This window comes from Lepidochelys kempii, chromosome 3 (assembly GCF_965140285.1).
Source record: "Lepidochelys kempii isolate rLepKem1 chromosome 3, rLepKem1.hap1, whole genome shotgun sequence".
In the NCBI taxonomy this organism is placed as follows: domain Eukaryota; kingdom Metazoa; phylum Chordata; order Testudines; family Cheloniidae; genus Lepidochelys; species Lepidochelys kempii.
In genome coordinates this window covers 30,421,097-30,444,591 of record NC_136382.1, presented here as the reverse complement: position 1 = coordinate 30,444,591, position 23,495 = coordinate 30,421,097, and the positions used below count along the sequence as shown (strand labels likewise).

Sequence of the window (23,495 nt, the reverse complement as noted above, 5' to 3'; positions counted from 1 at the left end):
TCTTTGGGGAACAAAAAATGCCAGCTCCACAGCAAAGAGCAAAACAAGAACAAAGACACCAAAACAACCCTAAGAGATAAAGGACGGAACTGAACTTTAGAATGTACAGGTGATCTCGGAACAGAAGAAATAATAGGCCTAAGTAGGCTTTCAAAGCACAGGCTGTTACCTGCTTTCCAGATCTCAGACAAACATGGCCCAGTTTGCGAGGGGAGTGTTTTGGCTTTGGTTTTAACCAGTTAAACACTTCCTGCTCACACAGTATGCCTGGCCAATGTGGATCTGATCAAATCACTTTAAAATGAGGGCTGTGCTATTTCCCTACCTAGTTTGGAAAGTGGATTACAACCATCAGTTTTAAATGATTTTGTCAGTTCATCGGAATAGCCAAACTGAATCAGACTGAGGCCCATCTAATCTCGTATCTTGTCACCAGCAGCAGCAAATACCAGAGGTTCGGAGAAAGGTGCAAGAAACCCAGCAGTTATGGGATTACCTGTCTTGAGTGAAAGTTTCCCCCTAATCCCCAATAGTTTGAGGTTGGCTGAAGCCCTGAAGCATGGGGATTTAACAATAGAGTTTCTATTTTTAAAAGGTAAGTGATGTCTAAGCCACATAAGTAGACAACTACAATTAAAGCATTAAAAATGTTTTGTTACAACAAGTAAAACTTGTGGTCAAAATTTTCAAACCTGCGTGCCTAATTTTAGGCCCTTAGATCCATATTTGGGGGCCTCAAGAGAAGTAGTTTGATTTTCAGTCAGTGGAAGCTGCACATGCTGAGCACCTCTGAAAATCAGGCCACTTTTATTTAGGTGCCTAAACTGGCACTTAGGTGATGAACTTTGGGCACTCAAGTTTGTAAACTCTGACCTTATTGTATTTAAGCTGAGCTACAGTGACTCTATTAGGCAACCAACCACTCAAACAGATGCAGAAAAGCAATTATGAGAAGAAAGCAAAGCTGCTCCCCCTTTCTGAACATGGTGAGGAGATAGCAAAATGGAAACCTTCTTAGGGGCTGTTCGAGGAAAATGCTCTTGGATACTTTAGATTGCAACTAATGGATGACAGTTGGAAAGAGAGTGAAAAGGCATCTTAAAAATTAAAATAGGCTCTGAAATATCATAATCCACAATGCAACATACTGCTACGAATACGATCTTACACCCGAGTTGAATACTATCCAACTGAGACAGAATGAGAACATTGGTGTGAATGGTGACAAGGCAATTCAGATACACGTGAAGCAGATCTCCTTAAAACACCTGCCTGCTAATAATGACTCCTTGTGTTTGTGGGTATAGATGAGATTGCTGCCTTACTCTAGATTCCTATTAAACTGATATCAAGCATAGTCCTTTCATAAATAATTGACCATGTTATCCCAGTAACTAATTAAGTGCTCTTGGAATTATTTAGACCAATTGTGCAGCGGGAAATGGAAAGATAAAATAAGATAAAGCAATGTTGTTCTATTATCTAAGTGCAAAAGCTCCCTCTAGTGATGAGAACGTTCCTTAAGCAATTATGAACGTCATATACAAAATAATAAAGGCCTAGTATGGCTGTCTATGCCTTCCTGCCTCTTGGCTGGATTTCTGCAATGTGCTTTATCTGGAACACCAACTGAAAACTACTCAAATTTCAGCCACAGAAGAACACAGCAACACAACTGCTCTAGGGCCTTTGTCTGCAAGAGTCTGAGGCCAATATGTTGCAAACTGCACCTGCTGCCTGTTATCTCACAAGTATACTTCAAGATTTTATATATAATCTCTTTTAGTAACATGGGACCTAATAAACTGTGTCTTAATTTATGCCCCACGATGGTAATTAAGATCAGTGATGATCAAAGGCCTAGTGTTCCCAGATATAATCTCAAGATGGTGGTAGGATGGATGGCTTTCTCCTTCAAGAGGCACAACTCTACTCTGTAATGCTCTCTCCTCAAACTCTCTGGCCTGTGTTATACAGGAGGCCAGAGGAGATGATCATAATGATCCCTTCTGGCCTTAAATTCTAGGAATCTCAACCTAAACCATGGAATATCTATGGCAATCTTCCCGGCAAGTCGACAAACACTTTAAATGGCCTTTTTGTAGTTTTCTCACCTATGATTTTAATTATAGTTTGTGCACAGTGCTTTATACAATATAAAAGGCAAAGAAAGGTTACATGACATGCCTGACCAAGGCTACTTTGCAATTCAGCGACAAGCCCAAGAATGGAAGAACCCAGACTTCTTCCTATCCCCCACTCTAGGGTTGCCAACTCTGACTGATCCTATTAAAATCTCCCAGATTGCGTTCAATAGTCACCGGGAGACCAATGCTGATTCTGGGGGACTCCAGGCCAATCCTGGAGGGTTGGCAACACTACCCCACTCCTCTGCTCTCATCTTCACAAAACACCACAGCAAACGTGACAATCCTGAGAGTTTAGAAGAATGCATATTTCATTCAATATAAAAAAAAAGTCTCTATCTATACAGGAAAAAAATCCCAACACATTCGTGAGTGCGGGGAGAGGAAAAGAACACTGCATGTTACGGTACCATTCTGCAATGTATGGAAATGTAAATATAAAAAAGAGACTTCTGAAAAACGAACACATTGGGAAGAATTCCAGACCCTTAGTCCTGAAACCAAATCCCATGGGCAGAACCTTGCCTCTGCACAGAATCATACTAACTTTGATGGAGATCAGCCTGAGCACAAAGGCCAAGCCGTGGAATTCTGACCACAAGACCAGAGTGCCATAGACTGGAAGGAAACAGATATTTTCTGCCATTTGCCAATACACACTGACTTTTCTACCATGTTGACTTCATTACTGTCTTCCCTCCCTCCCCACTTCTAAAGACAAAATTCTCTGCCGATAGATGAAAATGCATTCTCTGAATTTTCCAAACCATTTCCATGAAACAATACAGTGTTTAAGGACAAGACTCGTAATCCCTATCCTTCAATGAGAATAACACAGGCTCACCCCTGCGCCTCATGGAGCTCATTATGGGATTGGGATGGGAGTTCTAGCAATAAATTTACCAACTCAAATAATTTCAACCAAAAGCAAAGCATAAACTGGTTCCAGATAAGAAAAAATACAGCTGATATTGACTTACACAGTCTGATTTTTCTAACTATTGCATAGTTTAAATAGTTTACATTTTGGAGAAATTATGTAGTTTAAAATAATGTTGGTTTTTTTTTAAAAAAAAGCAATGCATGTTATCCTCAGCCATCCATTCAAGTTTTGCATAGCTTAAACTACAACCTCCTCTTGTGGTCAAGTAAAATTAATATCTAAACAGCTGAGATTTTTTCCCCCACAGAAAAACATCGTAAAACATCATTTTCTTAGGGAGAAAAAAAGCAAATTATACACATGTAGAAAAGAATGAAATGATATGATTTTTTCAAATAAACGTTTACAGTTCATATCACCATTATAAATCAAGAACATCATTAAAACTCTACCTGAGAGTTCTGGATGCTGCCATTACATAAACTCAGGCCTGTGGAACAAACTACATACAGTTAACTCCTGACCAGAGTTTCTGCCACTTAGAGTGTCCCTTTTTAAAATGTCCAGTACCCAGTCCCGCACAAAAAAAAGTCCTATTTGTACATTAGAATCAGATTACGTGGATACCTACATCAAGTCCCAGTAAGCATCAACATACATTAATAAAGAGAGAGCAGCATAAAACAAAAACCATCATAATTCCAAATGAGCCCCCCAATACAATATCCTTTCTGGGTAATCAGAAATGTTTACAGGTACATGATAAGAGGGGAAAGTAGTGCATTATCTGCAAGCATTCCTTAAACCATTCTTTTTATTTCATAATATTAGTGATGATTTGAACATACAGCAAGGAATTTCAGAGGAATGTCAAAACATCAGCTTTAAACTCACCCTACTGTGTGTTAATGGTATGGAAGCACCCCTGCTTGATGACTTCTAATCCCTAAAGAAAGTGGAGTAATTTAAAGCATAAAGTTCCATCTTTAGCTCTTGATCGCCTTGTTTCTGAAGCAGTAGATATGTCAGAAAATCATAGTATTGTAATGTTTTCTAAAGTCCTTTTATTTTACAGGCATGTCACAACCACCATCCCAGTGCATACTGTGTCCAGAGAAGCAGCCTGAATGCTAGGAGACACCCAGTCCCATATGTATACTCCTACCTAGGTTTAAGACCAAAATTCCCAATTCGATAAACACTCCCCTGTCTTCTCAACTAGTGGGGTCAGAGTCAGAAAGATCTGTTTAAATCACTAGTTGCTTGTCTGACTCTGAGATGGACACATAGGTCCTGATCCTGCATCAAGAATGCACTCACTTAAACTGAGCTCTGTACAGGTGCAAGAGTCCTCACCTGTGCATCCCAAGTCAGGATTGGAGCCTTAGAATGTCACTTTACACAGAGTACAGACAAAGGTATCTGGGAGTGGGTTCTAATTAGTAGGGGTTCCGGTTTAACTATGTACCCACCTGGATGATTTTTATCTAATTTTAAATTATTATTGACTCACTTCTTGTGGATATCACCGAAGAAATGGGTCTTAAGGAGGGATGTGAATAAAGACCTGGCAGGGGCTTGGTGAACCAGAATTGGGGGAGTATTCTACACATAGGAGGTGGCTTGAAGATTGTAATGAGACATCTGGGATTCCAGACTCCTTTCTTATATTCAAAATAAGAAGTAATTGTGGTAAGTGGAAGGCGTCTTTTGGCAAATTCTGACCTTTTACAGGCAATCACTGTAAGTTTATATATAGATTCAGATCTAAATAGAGAGATAGATCTCTCTCCTCCCTCAGAGACCCCACTGCTGATCTGTCAGGAGTTGAACTCCGGAGTGCACTGACTGATAAACACATTGGACCTTAGGCTCAAAGTTAAAAATGGTCTCCCGCTTCAGCTTGCTTGTAAATACCACTGAATGGCAGTATCACCCCATATGGCTAATCAGCCACATGTACCATATTCTGAAGAGCAATCTGGGATGCAAGTCACTGAGCAGACCCATAGGAGAAATCCAGCAAAGTAACAGAGTAGACTGGGAAATGGCTCATTTCTTCAGTTCAGTGGCATTTATAAGGAAGATGAGGCTGGAGGACAGTTTTAATGTTCAACCCCCAGCTAGATGTGATAGTCTGTCACAGCGCACCCAGGGACTTTTAGCAGCTGGTCAGCTCCTTGCCCAGAGAGCAGTAAGCAATTAAAGGTCACTCCTCCTGAACCAATTTTTGATTGTTGAGGCCTGCAGGAGTTTTCAATGGGAGTTTTCTTAGTCAGGCCTGAAATTAAGAGGCTTTCAAAGTGTGAAACTAACGTTGATCCCTGGAAAGATCTTATTCTAAACAAACAGAAATTCTGTCCTGATGAGAGTTCAAAGCTAAGTCCCCAGCAGCTGTCTGCATTGGTTTCCACTCCCTCTGGGATAAATATTCATGAGCCAGCCTGGTTTCCAATGGAGACAGTAAACACACTGGGGAAACCAGCAACTATCAGGGGATTCTGTTTCAGTTGAACACACAGAATAAAACTAAGCCTGGCAAACTTGGCAGCACACTCTACACCAGGCTTTGCTACTAACGCAGCCGCTGTTTTGGGGACTTTGCAATCAACGTGGCATGGTCTCGACTTTACACAGCAGTAGCTGGTGTTTCAGAAGCTGAGAATTAGGACTTGCTGGCTACAGCTGGTATCTTTAGCCTTTGGTAAGGATTGTTCTTTTTAAGATTATTATTACAATAATGCTTCTCTTAGCAGTCACCCAATGGAGCAACACAAATCAGCTGCCTAGTAGAAGAGGGTTATTAAGTAAAGGGGAAACAAAATAGCACACAGGTTGCCTGTTGGAGGTTGGGGTCTTAGTGCAGATTGCTTGCCAGATCCTGAAAGAAAGTGCTAGGAGAGAAAGGGATGAAGGAGAGAGAGCTGTGGGATTGGATGGTCTTGGAGAGCATCTCCTCTTAGCCTTCCTAGTGGTGACAACATATCGCATCACAGGGGAGACACAGATGGGAAGCAGATCAACTGGATTCAGGAGAACCACCTCCGCCAGGTACCGGTTACCAGCAGCCAGACCTTTGGTGGACCTCGCCTCATCCTCGTCTCCTTCTCTCAGCACCCCCCAGCATGGGAAAGCTCTGCCTGCCAGTCAGGTCTTAGCACAACAGGCAGCCCGGGCCCGGGAGGAGGAGCAGGCAGCACTGCGGAAGGACCAGGTTCGGCAGGACAAGATCTGGAGGGAGTTTATGGAGGCTGAGTGGAGGGGAAGAAAATATTGGTAAGTACCTCAATTCCAACTTCACGTGCTTGTCTTAACACTGCCACTGCTCAGAGACTTAGGTTATATCTACACTGTAGCTGGAAGAGGTAATTTCCAGCTCAAGTAGATATAGCTACGCTACCTCTGATCAAACTAGCATGATAAAGACAGAAGGGTAGCCGCGGTGGTATGAGCAGCAGGAGGGGCTAGCCATGCGAGTATGTACCTAGGATCTCAGGGTAGCTAGCCCAGCTTGACGTTTGCACTGCTGTGGCTACACTCTATATTTAGTGCACTTACTCTGATTGATCTAGTGTGGGTATGTCAACCTGAACTGGAAATCACACCTACACTCGGTGCGGACATACCCTGAGGGCCTGATCCAAAACCCATTAAGTCAATGGAAAGACTTCCACTAAATGGACTTTGGATCAGGCCCTAATTCTGCAACTGCCGAGAGTAAACACCATCTCTGTTCTCCTCTTTTTGGCAATACTCTGTTGGAGTGTATCTCCTGGCAAGCCATGCTTGAGCGGAAACAGAGACACTAAGGAACCCCAGGCTTAATACTGCTCAGCTGTATATGGATGTCCACACAGTGAGGATACAAATGTGACAGCATCTGTAATTGATTGCACAGATGCTGATATTATTGCCTGTCCTCAAATTCTTGGAAGTGGCTGAAATAGAGATTGGACAGAGTGTTCTGCCAAAAAATTATTTGTGCTTCAACCCTGCAAATCTCTTGAGTGCCCCTGACCCCTCACATATAGACACACCCACACAGGGAAAATCCCATTGTTACTAATATATCAGCAGGGTGTATAGCATGCCTGGGGCATAAATTATGCTTTGATTGGATATATACACAGTTGAGCTGATGGAACAAGCTTTAAGATCTCTCTCTCTCTCTCTCTCACACACACACACACACACACACACACACACACTATTTGTGATCATTCTCCAATTTACAATATCAACATGCCCGCTGGAAGAATATGTTTGGTAAAAGCAAGGTTAGCTTGAGTTCTGATTATATGCCAGCCTCATCCAGCCAGACACCAGGGAAGCAAGGTAATAAGTGGGTAATCAGCTACCATGACCTTCCCTTGGATTCAGTGGAAAGGAGGGAAGAGATCTTTTGATAGCTCCCCTTCTCCCACCAGCCTCCTGCAGATGACACCAACCCTAGCAGTGATTGCTTCTTTCCTCAGGGACATATTTTTAACTTTTCTCTTTGCCTCTTTCAACTCAGCCTCCAGGTGAGAGGAACAAAGCTCACCAGCAGCTCCACATCCCCTCACAGAGCTTGGGATGGGAGAAGTCCTCTCCATTCTGGTAGCCTGGGAATGAAGGAGGGTCTAAGGAAATGAGACCAATGGGCTGATTTTCATATGATGAAGCCTAGGCAGTCCTTGATTACTAGTACTTCAGAATACAAATATAGTATTCTCCAGATCTGATATGTTTGTACAGCGCCTAGCACAACAGGACCCTGATCTTGGGGCCTCTAGGCGCTACTGAGATATGAAAATATATAATAATAAATACAATGCCAATTAATTATTATTATATGCTAAACTGCACTGCAGGACTTCCACACCACAGTAGCAGTGTCCACATGGTGAGTTACTGCACAGCAAGCTAGTGAGCTGTAGATTTACACTGTGGATTGCTGTGCAGTAACTCACCAGGAAGGCAAGCCCTTAGATAGCACCTTCTCTCCACAGATACCAAAACACTTTAGAAAGATGGCTATACTGTCATTAGCCCCATTTTACAGATGGGGAAAGTGAAGGGATTTGCCCAAACTCACAAAGCAAATTAGTGGCAGAGTCAGGAATAGGACTCAGGTTTCCTGACTTACAATCCTGTGATCATGTCACAGCTTCCAGTTTGTCCATTTGTACAAAACACTGTAGCAGGTGGCTGCTCCCCTACCTGCAAATAAAGCTTAGCATGAACAATGAAAGCCATGTGCTCATTGCAGGAGGGAGGTGTAAAACACAGAGAGCTTTATGACTGTAAGAAACTGTTCTCCTGTTAAACTAGTCTGAGCAGCAGGAAATGGATGGACTGAAAACATCAGATTTGGAACTTAAATAGACTCTCAAATGGCAGACACAACAGCAAAAAACTTCTCTTTATTGAGTTACTTTTCTAAGGAGAACACATACTTCAGGCGCTTCTGCCTTACTGTTATTTTTAAAGTAGACAGCCTGTAGGGCTGTGAAAAACCATACAGAATACCTCTATGTTTGTTCTTATTAGGAGGAATTTCTTTCTATTAACATGGCTATTAACCAGAAAAATCAAGGTAGAATACCTAGAATTCTGGCTAAGATTGGGGATTACTCTATGTCAAAGTTCGGGTATTGTTAGTAATAACTTTTAATTGACACCAGCTGATCTCTGGGTTGTTGGAAATGGAATTTTTGTTGTGAGAAAAAGGGTGCAAAGATGGACATCAGAGCAGCATCTATTATTGGCATGATAGGAGAGATTGGCAAGGGAGCATTTGCCAGCAACCATAAACGCAGATGTCTTTGAAACACAAGAGCTCATCCAGTTTTTGAAGCTGACACTCTTGAACTTTCAGCCAATTCAGTAAATGGAGATGTTTGCAGCTCCTGCTGAGAGCAGATGCATGTCTGCACCATGTGAAACAATTCTTTGTATCCACTGTGTGTGTGTGATTCTCATTGTTCAGGTACCACAGTGATGAGCACCATATAAGAACATGAATTAACAACTTGTGGCCCAGTTGTGTTCAAATTCAGAGCTGGATTCATTCTGAGAAGAATGTACAGCTTGGTTCTAGAATAAAGTCTGACTGTACCAAGATATTCTAGTCACACAATTGAGGTAAAAATTATCTGGAGAGAGAGAGAGAGAGAGAGAGAGAGATCGGTAAAGCAGTGACCCACAAAACCCTGGTCTGTATTAAAAGACAAAATCACTATTGTAATTATCTGACTACTTCTGCTGAGAGGAAAGAGTTTGTCCTGAGAAAGTGGGAGTGAAAACCTTTCATTTATTATTTGTTACTGGGACTGTGTCTTACTATGTGTTTGTATCCTGCCTAGCACAGGGTGATCCCAATTGTGATGGGGGTCTTCCATTAATACCCACTTCTGCTCAAAGGGACATCAATAGTCACTGCAAATATTTATACATTTTAAATAGGCCAAAATAATCTCTTAATCAGGGGCTGAGCCTGCTCATTTTCTCTTTTAAAAAGAAAAGAACCCTAAAATTAACAGATCACTTAGAATCGCTATTCTTTGACTTTTGCAGCTTTATTCTATGATACAGAATCAGGTTTATTTTAAATCATAGAAAATTTATGAAACTAAAGTACGGAACAGGAATGAGTCATGTAAATTAAAAACTTTTTTTTTCTACTCCAAGGTACCAGAATTGGGGTTTCATGAAGGACTATGATCCAATGGTAGGTTACACATAAATTTACTAACTGTAATCCAGGCTTTTTTTGGTTTACAACAGAGTGTCTAGTAGGCTAATATTCTAAATTGAGCCATCCTTGAAAGTAATTTGTCAAATTGTTTAAGATTAAAAACTGCAGGGAAATATGCCTAAGAAATCTGAAGTGCCACGCATCTGCTATTCTTATTCTAAGCAGATGGAATGCACTGTGTGTGTATTTCACCTCGGTTTTGAATCAAGTACAAATGCCATAAAAGGACGGACATTTTAAAAGGGTGCTTGAAGAATCAGCCTAGGAAGAAATATTGTCAGCACAATAGAATCTGAGTCATTTATTTTAAAAAATCCATCATCATCTTGCTCGACAAGTTTATAAATGGGATTATATGATGTGGTTGCCTATAATAGCAGGGTACTGGACTTGATGACTTGGGGGTGGAGGATATCTTCCATCTTATGTTCTTGCCATCACCACCACCAGAGTGGGTCCTGATTGACAGCCCATGCAATGCTATTGAAGTCAATGGGTTTGAATGGGAAGTCATGCTCCCAGTGATAAAATTCACATTCACTGTGAATGGGAGCAGTATCAGGTCCTGGCTTGAAGCAGAATTCCCCCCTCCTCCCACCCCCAGGTGCCTGTATTCTAAGAGGGGGAGTGTTATCTTATCACAAGAATGTAAACCAATGGCTTTGAATCCAATCCTGCAGCCTTTACTCAGCCAAAACACCTCCTTGGAGTAACTGGAAATTTGCCTGCGTAAGGACACAGGACCATTTATATTTTAAAATACCAAATAGCTGGAAAAAATGTAAAAATGGATGATTCAACCAGCCAATCTGAAACCACTTTATCTGGATGAAAGTCGGTGCGTTAACTTACCATGTGCTCAGACTATTCTTTGATCGGTTCAGAGAGGTAACTTCTTGGATGCTGCTTCTTTAAAGATTGCTGACCCTTGGTGAATAAGATGGTATACCACTTTTCAACAGCAAATTAAGGTGTGTCTTCTTGGAAGCTGATGGGGCATCACCAATTTCAGTTAGCTTAATAATGATTAATTTTGCTGTCTCTACAGAACATTTTCACATAAATTCAGTAAATAAAATGTCAGGTAAATTTTTTAAAAATATCTGAGTGACTTAGAGTCTTAGGTCTCATTGACTTTCATTTTCATTTTTGAAAATGGGAATTAGAGGCTGTTGAAAATTTTACCCATAATCTTAAGCAAGGGTCTTTCCATTTATTTTTTCCAGGGTAAGAAAAAGGAGCAGGAGCAACTGCCTGAGTATATGCCTGTGTTCTCAGACAACGTTCCCAACACCACCAACCAGACTATCGGCAGTAGAATGAACACTGAAACTGGCAAAACTCTAATAAACATGGATTACTTCCTCAGCAGCGGAAGACAAAAGAAGAAACTTGACCACGAGTTCCAGCCCTCCTAGTGTTAGAAAGAAAATATCCCTAACAAGATATGTGGCAGGATTCAAGCTAACAATCTTTTTAGAGTCTCACAGTAATGAAGTTACAAAGCATCAAAGCCTTTCCTGATATCACTGTATCGCATGACATTTTTTCATGAGCAAAGGTGGACCTTGTGCTTAAAAAACTTCTGGGGAAATCCTCATAATATTCGGAGTGCTTAGAATGGATATAAACATGTGCTGTTTAGATCACAGGGTCCAATCATGCTCCCATCAAAGAAAATGGCATTAACTTCAAAGGGAACAAGGTCACTGCCAGAGAAGAAACCCTAACCTATCTAAGATTGGTCACAAGATCTTGCCAAATGCAAGATAACATTATATTTTTAATTTCAAAGTAATCATTGCACTAGATAGCAGCAGTCCCTTGTGTTCCATTTGTCTAGCTAGGGTTTTATCATACTCCCCATCACATCAATGTCTGAACTTCTCACCAAAAGTAAAAACCAAGATGATGAAAATCTCTGTTCTAATTTTTCTCCCTACTTCTGTGGAAATGGGCGAAATTTTCCATTTTTTAAATTTGATTTTTCCCCTCTCCTTCCTTTTACTGCTACCACTGCCCTCCTCTTTCTCTTCATCTGATTTAGTTGTGTCTGGGGGAACACTAACACAAAGAGGGTTTTACACTCTGCTCTGGAGGCACTTGTAGTCATTCTGATCTCCTTCAGTGGTAAGTTCCAAGGTTTGGTTGCCCAAAAAACCTGGTCTCCCATTCTTACAAGCTTCACCGTTGAGTTTAACAGATTCATAGTTCCTGAAGAATGTCGTTGCCCAGGAAGATCATCATCATGTTGAAAGAGGGAGCATTCTTTAAGATATCTAGATTCAATTCTATGGAGGGGCTTGAAGGCAAGGATGAAGACTTTGGTTTGACCAGGGAATGGGAGTACAACGCAGAGCACTGAGATGATGCGAAGAGGATGGCTGTTTTCTGGACTAATTTTAGCTGTTTAAGGTTGGAGTGCTCAGACCAAGGAGAAAAGGGCTTTAGCAATCCAGCTTGAAGATCCCAAAAGTATGGATCACTGTAGCAGAGTCATCACCCAAATACAATAGGGCACAATGCTCTAGCCAGACTTCAGTGGAAAGGCATTTTTCTGTAGTTGCCTATATTTCAGACTCCAGCAGCAGGGGGCAGTCCAAAAGCACTGAAAAGGTGGGGACCAATTTGACAACTGAGAGCTAGCCACCCTCAATAGAAGGTGAGGTGATGGGATTTCAGCAAGGCATAGGGACAGTTTGGAGCTGGTGCTCTCTGTGCTGGGGAGTAAAGGAGAGGTAGAGGGAGGCGCCGCCTACTGCCATTTAAGACTATGGCAACACACAGGTCCCCTAATGGTTTCACCTATGTTTTAAAGGCTGGAGAGAGACTTGATCCTTGTGGGATGCCACAGCTGAGCTCTCTGGAGATGAAGGAACACCACAATCTGCGAGCAGCCCGAAAGGAGGCCTGGCTCCATTTCAGTGCTTTGCCATTGACCCTCGAGGAGATGCAGGAGTCTTCTCCAGTAAATGGGCTCAAAACAACTGTATAGAGTTGCACAAAGCAGGAGTGACATAACCATCATTCTGTCCCCTCACCCTGACAGTCCAGGCTCTCTCCTGGGCCCAAGGACTGCTTCCCCTTCCTCCCCCACCCCAGCATCTAACAGAGGTAGAGAGGAGACCAGGTGCTCCCCTCCCTCTACAGTGACCAGCACAGCTTGCTGGCTACAAAGGGGAACAAATGCTGCCCCACCTAAGCACACAGAGATGTGCTCAGCACTGTGTCCAAGACTAGTCTGTGCAGCTTGTAATTTACATTATCTCCTGGGAAATTAACGTTCAGTTTTGTGCTGTAATTAGATTTCTTATCCTGAGAGATACTGCGCAGCCCCAACTCCCATTGAGGTAGGAGTTGCATGCTGAGTTGCAGGTGGTCAGTACCTCTCATGATCAAGCTCTCATCCATCCTCATGTAAGAACAGCTCATTTATAACTAGGGCCCTACCAAATTCAGGCCATGAAAAACGCATCACGGACCGTGAAATCTGGTCTTTTGTGTGCTTTTACCCTATACCATACAGATTTCACAAAGACCAGCGATTCTCCAATAGTGGGTCCTGACCCAAAAGGGAATTGCAGGGGGGTCACAAGGTTATTTTAGGGGGGTTGAAGTATTGCCACCCTTACTTCTGTGCTGCCTTCAGAGCTGGGTGGCCAGAGAACGGCAGCTGTTGGCCAGGCACCCAGCTCTGAAGGCAGCGCCCAGCCAGCAGCAGTGCAGAAGTAAGGTTGGCAAAACCATACCGTGCCACCCTGACTTCTGCGCTGCTGCCTTCAGAGCTAGGAGGCCGGAGCGTGGCGGCTGCTGACTGAGGGCCCAGCTTGCAGGCAGCAGCGCAGAAGGGTGGCAATACCATACCGTGCCATCCACTTCTGCGCTGCCCCAAACCCCCCCCCCCCCCCCCCACACACACACAGCTCCTTTTTGGGTCAGGACCCCTCCAATTACAACACCATGAAATTTCAGATTTAATTAGCTGAAATCATGAAATTTATGATTTTTTAAATCCTATGATCATGAAATTGACCAAAATGGACCCTGAATTTGGTAGGGCCCTATTTATAACTCATTCAGCAAAGAACACTGAAAGCACCTGAGGTTACATGCCTAGCAACCTGCAGGTGGCACTCCAGACCAAACAATCCCTTGGAAAGAAAACTAAGGGAAAGCAATGTTACACAATGATTTTTAAAATGAACATTCCTATTGGCAGCATGCCAGATTCCCAGCGTGGTTACCTCTGTGTAAATCCAGAGTAACTCCACTGAAGAGTTACTCCAGATTTACACTGGGGTAGTAGAGTACATTCTCTCTCTTTTTTAAATTGGATTAAAAGCATCAAGCCAAATAATGCCACAGTAATTTCAGGGAGGTGGGGAGGTTGCAGTGAAAGGTCATACTGGTTTGTCTTTTTAATTAAAATGTTTTGGCTTAACTGATGAAAACTAATTTATTTTGCGCAACTATTTTGATTTATTGCTGGAATGAGTTGCTGTGCATCATCAGTGTTAAATCAGGCTCCTCTGTTCAGAGGTCTTGACGTGATGGAAATGAGAGAAGGAACATTTCACATCTTTGCTACTTGGCAATGGGAAAAAGCTGCCAAGTTCTTTGGGGCAAGTAAGGGAAATGGCTTCTTTTCAGAACTGTGGTGTGTCAATGAAGATATGGAATGTGGGTAGAAATTAGTTTTTAGCTCTAAGGGCCCGATTCTGCCTTAGGGTGTACGTCTACACTGCAGTTGGGGGTGTGATTGTAGCTCAGGGCATACCCGCTCTAGCTTTAATCGAGCTAGCATGGCTAAAAAAAAATACTCTGGCGCAGGCTGTACAAGCCTGCCTAGAATCTGTCTGCCAAGCTAGCTAGTTTAAAGCTAGCAGGAATGTACCTACCTGAGCTCCAATATTGCCTCCCCTTGCAAAGTAGATGACCCCTTAGGTACACAGTTGCAACTCTCATTGAAATTCTGTGCCTAAGCACACAGAAATTAGATCGTGGTGTCTAAGGGAAGACTGGTGCACAGGAGATTTATACTTGAGGGGGGTTGAAATTAGAGCTGGTCAAAAAATTTCTGTAAAATGGTATTGCTGGGTTTTGACCAGCTCACAGATTAGCTGAAATTTTTTCAATACTTGAAATTTTGATCATTTAAATTACTCACATTTTTTCTGCATGGATTTTATCCCTAAAATATCTTTTCTACATATGAATCATCTCAACATTTTTTTGAAATTATATTTTTAAGTCTTTCTACCTAGTTGTAAACGTAACAAAAGTTTTTCTAAGAGCTTGATTATGGAACCTTTATTCATATAAAGAAAAGGAGTATTTGTGGCACCTTAGAAACTAACAAATTTATTTATTTGATGCATCCAATGAAGTGAGCTGTAGCTCACAAAAGCTTATGCTCAAATAAATTTGTTAGTCTCTAAGGTGCCACAAGTACTCCTTTTCTTTTCTTGAATACAGACCAACACGGCTGCTACTCTGAAACTTGTCCTTATTCATATAGTCCCCTTGAGGACAATAACTAGATCATTATTCAGAGAAGTCGGGGCCAATGTCCTCCCAGTAGCTCAGACTCGCAAGAAATAAAAATACTTTGAAATTTCACACTTATGCCTTCACATCACACGTATGCTCACAAATCATTGAAATCCTTCTCCAGCATATTTCTACCATGGTTTTGTTTACAAATAGTGATCCTGATTCCGCAGTCTTTATACTGGCAAAGCTCCCATTGAAGTGCCACATGGGGTCTTCTGCTAAGTACTGGTACTGATTGAAGTATGTTTATGAGGTACAAAGCAAGGTCCTAATACTGCAAACATTTAAGCACAGAATTCGACTGCGACCTATTGATTTCAATGGGACTACTTAACTTTACGCACATGAAGTACATCGATAAACGTTTGCAGGATCAGGGCCGTCACTATGTTACCATTGCAAAAACCCTGGGTAAAAGCAACAGCAGTTCTACAGAAAATCTTGGTAAGGATACCTGGGATTGTGCCAAAGCATACAGGGATTTTCAGCTTAATCATGAAAGTGCACAGCATTAGAATTAACAGTGCCATGCATTGTTGCCAGATTACAATATTCCAGAACTTTGTTGCCCAGATTCGATGTGTGATTATGTTAATACTTGACTTTCTGATTAAGATCATTGAAAAGGGGATTGAAAATGGCTTTAAAATGCTGTTAAGTGGCAATTAGATATTAATAGCTTATTTCTGTCCCAAAGGTACTGAGCACTCACAACTCCTGTTGAAATCAATGCAGGCTACAAGCACTCAGCACCTTTGAAAAATCAGGGCATAAACACATTTCACTAACAAATGTCTGGAAGGGGAAAGCAATTCCTTATAAAGTAAAACAAATAAAGGGCAGTACAGCCTTGATAATCTGAGTGATGCATGGACATTTTGAATAGAGCTGGATAATTTATGTTGTTTAGTTGTAACCCAAAACTCCAGAAAACTACCAACCAGTAAATAAAAATCAGAGCCCAACAATATCCTACCTCACCCATATATTATCAGCCCTCATCACATCCTTCCTTTCATGAAAGCCTCGTAAAATAAGATGGGCTGTGCAGTTTATTCTGGGCTATTTCAGGCCAGCTGGGACTTCAGATTCTAAAGCTGAGAGCCCCTTGCAGAGAATCCCCCACCAGCAGCCCCCTCTTTGTTAATGTGAGGATGCTCCTACTTGAGCCCCTATGCTGAGTTCAATGGCAACAATGTCACAAAGGAAGAGTGGTGCTCTCTAGGGTAGGCAGGTGCTAAGTCATGAATCCTACAATCAAAGCTAGCACCTAAGGCCTACCAATAGGCAGCCAGATCTAATCAAGGAGCTCTTGTGCAACATGCCCATGGTGAGAGGTCTTAATAAAGAAGGCTGTCGCATTCTATACCAGTTTCAGTGTTCAAATTTATCTGAGGCATAGTTCCACATACTCTGCAGTGGTTCAGTCTAAAGGTAACAAAAGCATGGATGATGGATCCACACACTAGAGGAATGATTGCAACCACCAAGCTAGATGGAGAAAAGCAGTCTTGGCTCCTGCTGCTATTTGGTCATTTTAGGGTATGTCTACACCAGAAATTAAGATATATTTGGAATGTGTTAGACATAACAATGCTATCTTTAATCTAGCTAGTGTGGGTAACAATAGCAGTGAAGACATGGTGCCTAGGACGCCAGCATCGACCAGCAATCTGAGTATATACCCAGACTCCCTGGTGGGCTTGTACTGGGGCAGCTAACCCATGAGGTCACATCATCATTACCACTGTTACCTGCACCAGCTAGATTAAAACTAGTGCAGGTATGCACTTGAAGTACAGATGTACCCTTTAAGAGTAGCTGGGGAATCTAACCAAAACTGCAAACTGAGTTAACGACTGAGAAAAGACAGACACACACTCTCATCACCAGGGCAGCTATAATCCTTACCCTATCCACCGTTTGCTTCCCCAAATCCAAAAGCATCATTTCTGTCATATCTCAAGTAACCATTATACTCCTGGGCAAATTCTGTGCCAGAAAATTAAAAAATTCTGCACACAATATTTTAATATTCTGCATATTTTATTTGTCAAAATAACACAATAAAATCATGCCAATTTCAATTATTTTGGTAATTTATTTCAAAATACTTGTCAGCATATATGTCTGTAACAATACAGATAAAAAGATACAGGGAATGTTTTTTTTGACAAATAGATTCCTTAATAGGCATATTAATACAGAGCTAGCTAGCCCTCATTCATAGTAATGCAGATTGCTATATATTGAAGATCAGACTAGATTATCATAATGGCCCCTTCTGGCCTTAAAATGTATGCATAATCAATAGAAATTCAATATGATTAATAGATCTTGAAGAAATGACACTGATGGGGATAAATGAGATTTGAATATTCAATGCCAAATTGTATTGTAAATATTTCAGTGTTCTTATGGTATATAGTTATGTTCTTCAGTTTTATAAGCTTTGCTGTATTTCTTGCCTGATCCAAAACAAGAGATTAAACCTGTTAAGACAATTCATTTTTCATATTTCCTACAGTTAGAGAACATGTACCAGTAAGAATATTACTCTCATTTTTCAGCTTGATAAAGTGTTTTCCCTGGTGCATTTTGGAGCACTTTAACATTAGTGCTAACTGAATGCACTTGGTAGATTCGAATGCTCCAAAAATTGCATATTTTGTGTGTTCTCATTTCAAGCCCTGCTCATAAAATGTAAAGAAAACATCAACGTGAAATCTACAGTATTTATACAGCAAGACACCAAATTTATTTGTCATACCTTTATCACTTTGATAAAGTCAGGAATATAATTCTCAAATGGGTTTTGCTGATTTTTTTAAAACACTAAAAAGATTTAGTTTGTGAGGTTTATCTCCCATGTAGTTCAAAATATAGTGAAACCGATGATGACTGTAAATCCAATCATATAGCTTAAAATGCCTACATTTAAATTCCACATTTTCTGCCTTTTATACATATTATAAAATAAAACTTCATTGTTTAGAAGTCATTTCAGTAGGTCAATAAGGGCACCAGTCCTGCATGAACAATAAAAAAGTAATAAGATTCCTGCAACAAGACACACAAAAGTTACACATGAACAATCAGATGCCGATCTATAATAGAACTGGGCTGGGCTTTATATATAGATAGCTATTCTGGTTTGCCTCCCACTTATCTACAGTAATGTATAAACAGCATAAAGATCTGAATCAACAATCACCCTCAGTCAGGCACACTAACTCAAATATTCATGCCAAGACCAATACATTTTTTTAAATTAGTGGTAATTTGCCATAACCTCTTAAGAGGTGGGCGGGTCCAAACTTCCTGGTTCCACCCAGATCCAAGCCAGTACAACCTTCCTAAGATATTTTAAGTAATCTAAGGGTTTCTAACATAAAAGCTCTATTGGTTTTTTAAAGAGACGTGAACAGTAGCTCTTCCTCTCATGAAATGTCCATGGATCAGCTGGCTGAATTCCTTGAATCCTGGCTCCCTGGCAAGGATCTCACAAGCTCTGCATCTGTAACTGTGGAGTCGTATAGGTCTGTAAATCACAGCTCTCTCTTTCCCAGAGAGGACAAATGCCAGGCACACTTCATCTGACTTATACCTTAACTCTCAAAATCTCTCAGGAAAGTAATAAGCATCCACAAAACCACCCACAGAAGTTGTGTGTGAATGTTATGTAAAAATTGGGGCCAGATCCTTGCCTCAATAGAGCCCCTTTGTGCTACTCTAGTGATGCAAAATGGTCGCAAAGTTAGCTTAATCAGCTTCCAGGATAATGCTTGTGTGTAGGGGAATCTCCCAGGTGGCATAAATGGATCGATACATAACATTAAAATGTAGTGTGTGAACAGAGAAGAAAATATTAAACCAACTATCATGGGAGACAGCTTGATTCAGCAGATGAGGTACAGAATCAGGACACCTGGGCTCTCTTCGTGGGTTTGCCACTGAATTGCTATGCAGTCTTGGGCCAGTTACTTAAACTCTCCCTGCCTCTGGTTTCCCATCTGTCCACTCCCTGATTAGCTGCCTTTGTAATACAACTACTTTGTAAGGTCTAGGAATTTAAAGGTGCTATATAAGTAATATAGGTAATAATTATTGATGCAAATGAGAAACAAAGACAATCCAACCCAACAATTTATTGTACAAACACCAGCGACTGTCACAATGTTTATTAATAGCTATAAGATGGTTTTTTTCTTTGAATCCACACAAATTGAAAATGTTGACAAGAATCCCTGTGAAGCAAAATTGCTCTATTTCACAGCGCCTTAGCGCTGGCTGTATTCTACCAATTAGAGACAAGCCAGCCACAGAACCACAGACTCAAACACCCTTAGCTTGGATTCAAACCCAACTTCTGTAGCAGGCCTTTGCTATTCAGTTCTGTGAGGGAGTTCTCCGAGTGAAGGAGGAGCGATTATGTGATCCTCTGGGAAAGGCTGTTTGTAGTGTGTATGTTTGTGGTGTGCTTGCTGCTTGACTGAAATACACCATGTGGTCTGTTTGGGAGACCATGGGCTGAGCCTAGTGGCCTGCTAGGCAAGGCTGAGAGCTTCTTAATGAGGCTTTGAGCCCTAAGCCCTTTAACACTCATCAACCCTTAACCAGGGGGCAGGGCTACTCAGGAAGACCAGGGCTTTAAAAAGCCCACTCTTAAGTGATCAGAGGAGCTAGCAAATGGGAGTAGGTAACAGAGGAGTTCTGCAAGGGAGTTTGGAGAGGGAGTGTGAGGGGAGGGCTAGATACACTTTATATTTTTAAACTTAAAGCCAAAACCACCCCCTGATAAAAACAAAAAACAACAACAAAGGAACAAGCTGCAGGAGTAAAAAGAGAATGCAGGCAGAATTCCAGCAACAGAGTGGGGGCTATCCAGTTTATTGCACCCAATACAGCATGTATGATTACCTGCCCTATGGGCAGGTGGTATAAGTGTGCATTCAGTGCAAGGAGCTCCTGGCCCTCAGAGACCAGGTACAGGCTTTGGAGCCCAGAGTGGCTGAACTGGAGGAGCTAAAGAAGACAGAAAAGTACATAGATAAGACTTTCCGGGACACAGTAAAATGAACCCAACCCTGGTCCAACAGGCTCTGTTCTGTTGAGGAGGATGAACGTCTCAGGGAAGGAGAACATCCAACTAGAGCAGGTGGAAACAATCCCACAGTTGGGATCTTCCTTCCAGATGTCGTGGTATCCTCTCGCACTGAGGATACCTCCCCAGGGGAGGGAACTCCAGTTATTAGGAAGAGACAGGTATTAGTAATGGGCGATTCAATTGTTAGAAACACAGATAGCTGGGTTTGCGATGACGAGGAGAACCTCATGGTAACTTGCCTGCCTAGTGCAAAGGTTGCGGATCTCTCAAGACATCTAGATAGACTTATGTGTAGTGCTGGAGAGCAGCCAATAGTCATGGTACATGTCGGTAGGAAAGGATTAGAGAGAGGTCCTGGAAGCCAAATTTAGGCTGCTAGGTAAGAGATTGAAGTCCAGGACCTCCATATTAGCATTCTCTGAAATGCTTCCAGTTCCATGCGCAGGGCCACTTAGACAGGCAGACCTGCAGGGTCTCACTGCATAGATGAAAAGATGGTGTAGAGAGGAGGAGTTTACTTTATTAGGAACTGGGGAAAACTTTTGAGAAAGGAGGAGCCTATACAGGAAGGATGGGCTCCACCAAAACCAAAATGGAAACAGATTGCTGGCACTTAAAATTAAAAAGCTCGCTGGGCAGTTTTTAAACTAAGGACTGGGGGAAAGCCAACAGGTGGGGAGGAGCACATGGTTCAGACAGAGACATCCCTTAGGGGAGGATCTATTAATTGAGATCCTCTATGTCCTAGTAAGGAGGAGAGGATGGAAGATAATAAAATAGGGGTAGGATCTGATGGGAAACAGTCAAATGAAAAAGAGTCCCATTCAATTACATCATGTAATTGCAGACAACTAAAAAGTGAAAAGTTTTTAAAGTGCTTACATACAAATGCTAGAAGTCTAAATAATAAGATGGGTGAACTAGAGTGCCTTGTATTAAATGAGGATATTGACATAATAGGCATCACAGAAACTTGGTGGAATGAGGATAATCAGTGGGACACAGTAATACCAGGGTACAAAATATATCGGAAGGACAGAACAGATCGTGCTGGTGGGGGAATAGCACTATATGTAAAAGAAGGAGTAGAATCAAATGAAGTAAAAATCTTAAATGAACCAAACTGTACCACAGAATCTCTATGGATAGTAATTCCATGCTCTAATAATAAGAATATGGCAGTAGGGATAGATTACAGACCAACTGACCAGGATGGTAATAGTGACTGTGAAATGTTTAGGGAGATTAGAGGGGCCATAAAAATAAAAAACTCAATAATAAGGGGGGATTTCAACTATCCCCATATTGACTGGGTACATATCACATCAGGACGGGATGCAGAGATAAAGTTTCTCGACACCTTAAATGAGTGCTTCTTGGAGCAGCTAGTCCTGGAACCAACAAGAGGAGAGGCAATTCTTGATTTAGTCCTAAGCAATGTTCCCTCTAATTTTTGACAGGCCGTGTGCACAAAAAATTTCTTCTGTGCAAATGTTTGTGCTTCTGTGCAAATTTTGTGCGTGCGGTGTTTCGCCGTGTGTGTGGGGTTTAGGATCTGTGTTTATGCACACATGCTCACAGCTTAGAGGGAACAGTGGTCCTAGGTGGAGCACAGGATCTGGTCCAAAGAGGTGAATATAGCTGGACCGCTTGGTAATAGTGACCATAATATAATTAAATTTAACATCTCTGTGGCGGGGAAAACACCACAGCAGCTCAACTTTCTAGTATTTAATTTCAGAAAGGGGAACTATTCAAAAATGAGGAAGTTAGTTAAGCTGAAATTAAAAGGTACAGCACAAAAAGTGAAATCCCTGCAAGCTGCATGGAAACTTTTTAAAGACACCATAATAAAAGCTCAACTTAAATATATACCCCAAATTAAAAAACATAGTAAGAGAACCAAAAAAGTGCCACCCTGGCTAATCAACAAAGTAAAAGAAGCAGTAAGAGACAAAAAGGCATCCTTTAAAAAGTGGAAGTTAAATCCTAGTGAGGAAAGTGGAAAGGTGCATAAATTCTGGCAAATGAAGTGTAAAAATATAATTAGGAAGGCCAAAAAAGAATTTGAAGAACAGCTAGCCAAAGACTCAAAAAGGAATAGCAAAAAAAAAAAAAAAATTTAAGTACATCAGAAGCAGGAAGCCTCCTAAACAACCAGTGGGGCCACTGGACGATTGAGACGCTAAAGGAGCACTCAAGGACGACAAGGCCATTGTGGAGAAACTAAATTAATTCTTTGCATTGGTCTTCATGGCTGAGGATATCAGAGAGATTCAGAAATCTGAGCCGTTCTTTTTATGTGACAAATCTGAGGAACTGTCCCAGATTGAGGTGTCAATAGAGGAGGTTTTGGAACAAACTGATAAACTAAGCAGTAATAAGTCACCAGGACCAGATGCTATTCACCCAAGAGTTATAAAGGAACTCAAATGTAAAATTGCAGAACTATTAACTGTAGTTTGTAACCTATCATTTAAATCTGCTTCTGTACCAGATGACTAGAGGATAGCTAATGTGACCCAATTTTTAAAAAGGGCTCCAGAGGTGATCCCGGCAATTACAGGCTGGGACACCTAACTTCAGTACCAGGCAAATGGGTTGAAATGATAGTAATGAACAGAATTATTACGATGCATAGTTGAACACAATTTGTTGGGGAAGAGTCAACATGGTTTTTGTAAAGGGAAATCATGCCTCACCAATCTACTATAATTCGTGGGGGCGGGAGAGGGAGAGTCAACAAGCATGTGCACAAGGGAGATCCAGTGGATATAGTGTACTTAGATTTTCAGAAAGCCTTTGACAAGGTCCCTCACCAAAGGCTCTTAAGCAAAGTAAGCTGTCATGGGATAAGAGGGAAGGTCCTCTCATGGATTGGTAACTGGCTGAAAGATAGGAAACAAAGGGTAGGAATAACCTGTCAGTTTTCAGAATGGAGGGAGGTAAATAGTGGTGTCCCCCAGGGGTCTGTACTGGGACCAGTGCTATTCAACATATTAATAAATGATCTAGAAAAAGGGGTAAACAGTGAGGTGGCAAAATTTGCAGATGATACAAAACTAC

The 23,495-nt window shown here is 41.5% G+C and overlaps 1 protein-coding gene across 2 annotated transcripts; it reads left to right on the top strand.

Moving 5' to 3' along the window:
- The first annotated feature begins 5,567 nt into the window (after nucleotides 1–5,567).
- CIMIP5 (ciliary microtubule inner protein 5) lies at nucleotides 5,568–14,201 on the top strand. 2 transcript variants are annotated; one of them, XM_073335106.2, is made up of 4 exons: nucleotides 5,568–5,734; nucleotides 6,027–6,306; nucleotides 9,703–9,742; nucleotides 10,996–14,201. In XM_073335106.2, the coding sequence occupies exons 2-4, from the start codon at nucleotides 6,038–6,040 to the stop codon at nucleotides 11,185–11,187; spliced, it is 501 nt and encodes a 166-aa protein (XP_073191207.1). In that variant the 5' UTR covers nucleotides 5,568–5,734; nucleotides 6,027–6,037; the 3' UTR covers nucleotides 11,188–14,201. The 2 variants fall into 2 exon arrangements, with proteins under 2 accessions (XP_073191207.1, XP_073191206.1); XM_073335105.2 differs by having other exon boundaries at nucleotides 5,568–6,306.
- The last annotated feature ends 9,294 nt before the right edge of the window (nucleotides 14,202–23,495 follow it).

Coding starts and splice junctions, on each gene's coding strand:
- CIMIP5 (XM_073335106.2), top strand. CDS start 6,038: ATGGGAAGCAGATCAACTGGATTCAGGAGAACCACCTCCGCCAGGTAC. Junction 6,307..9,702: donor TGGAGGGGAAGAAAATATTG/GTAAGTACCTCA, acceptor TTCTACTCCAAG/GTACCAGAATTGGGGTTTCA. Junction 9,743..10,995: donor TGAAGGACTATGATCCAATG/GTAGGTTACACA, acceptor TATTTTTTCCAG/GGTAAGAAAAAGGAGCAGGA.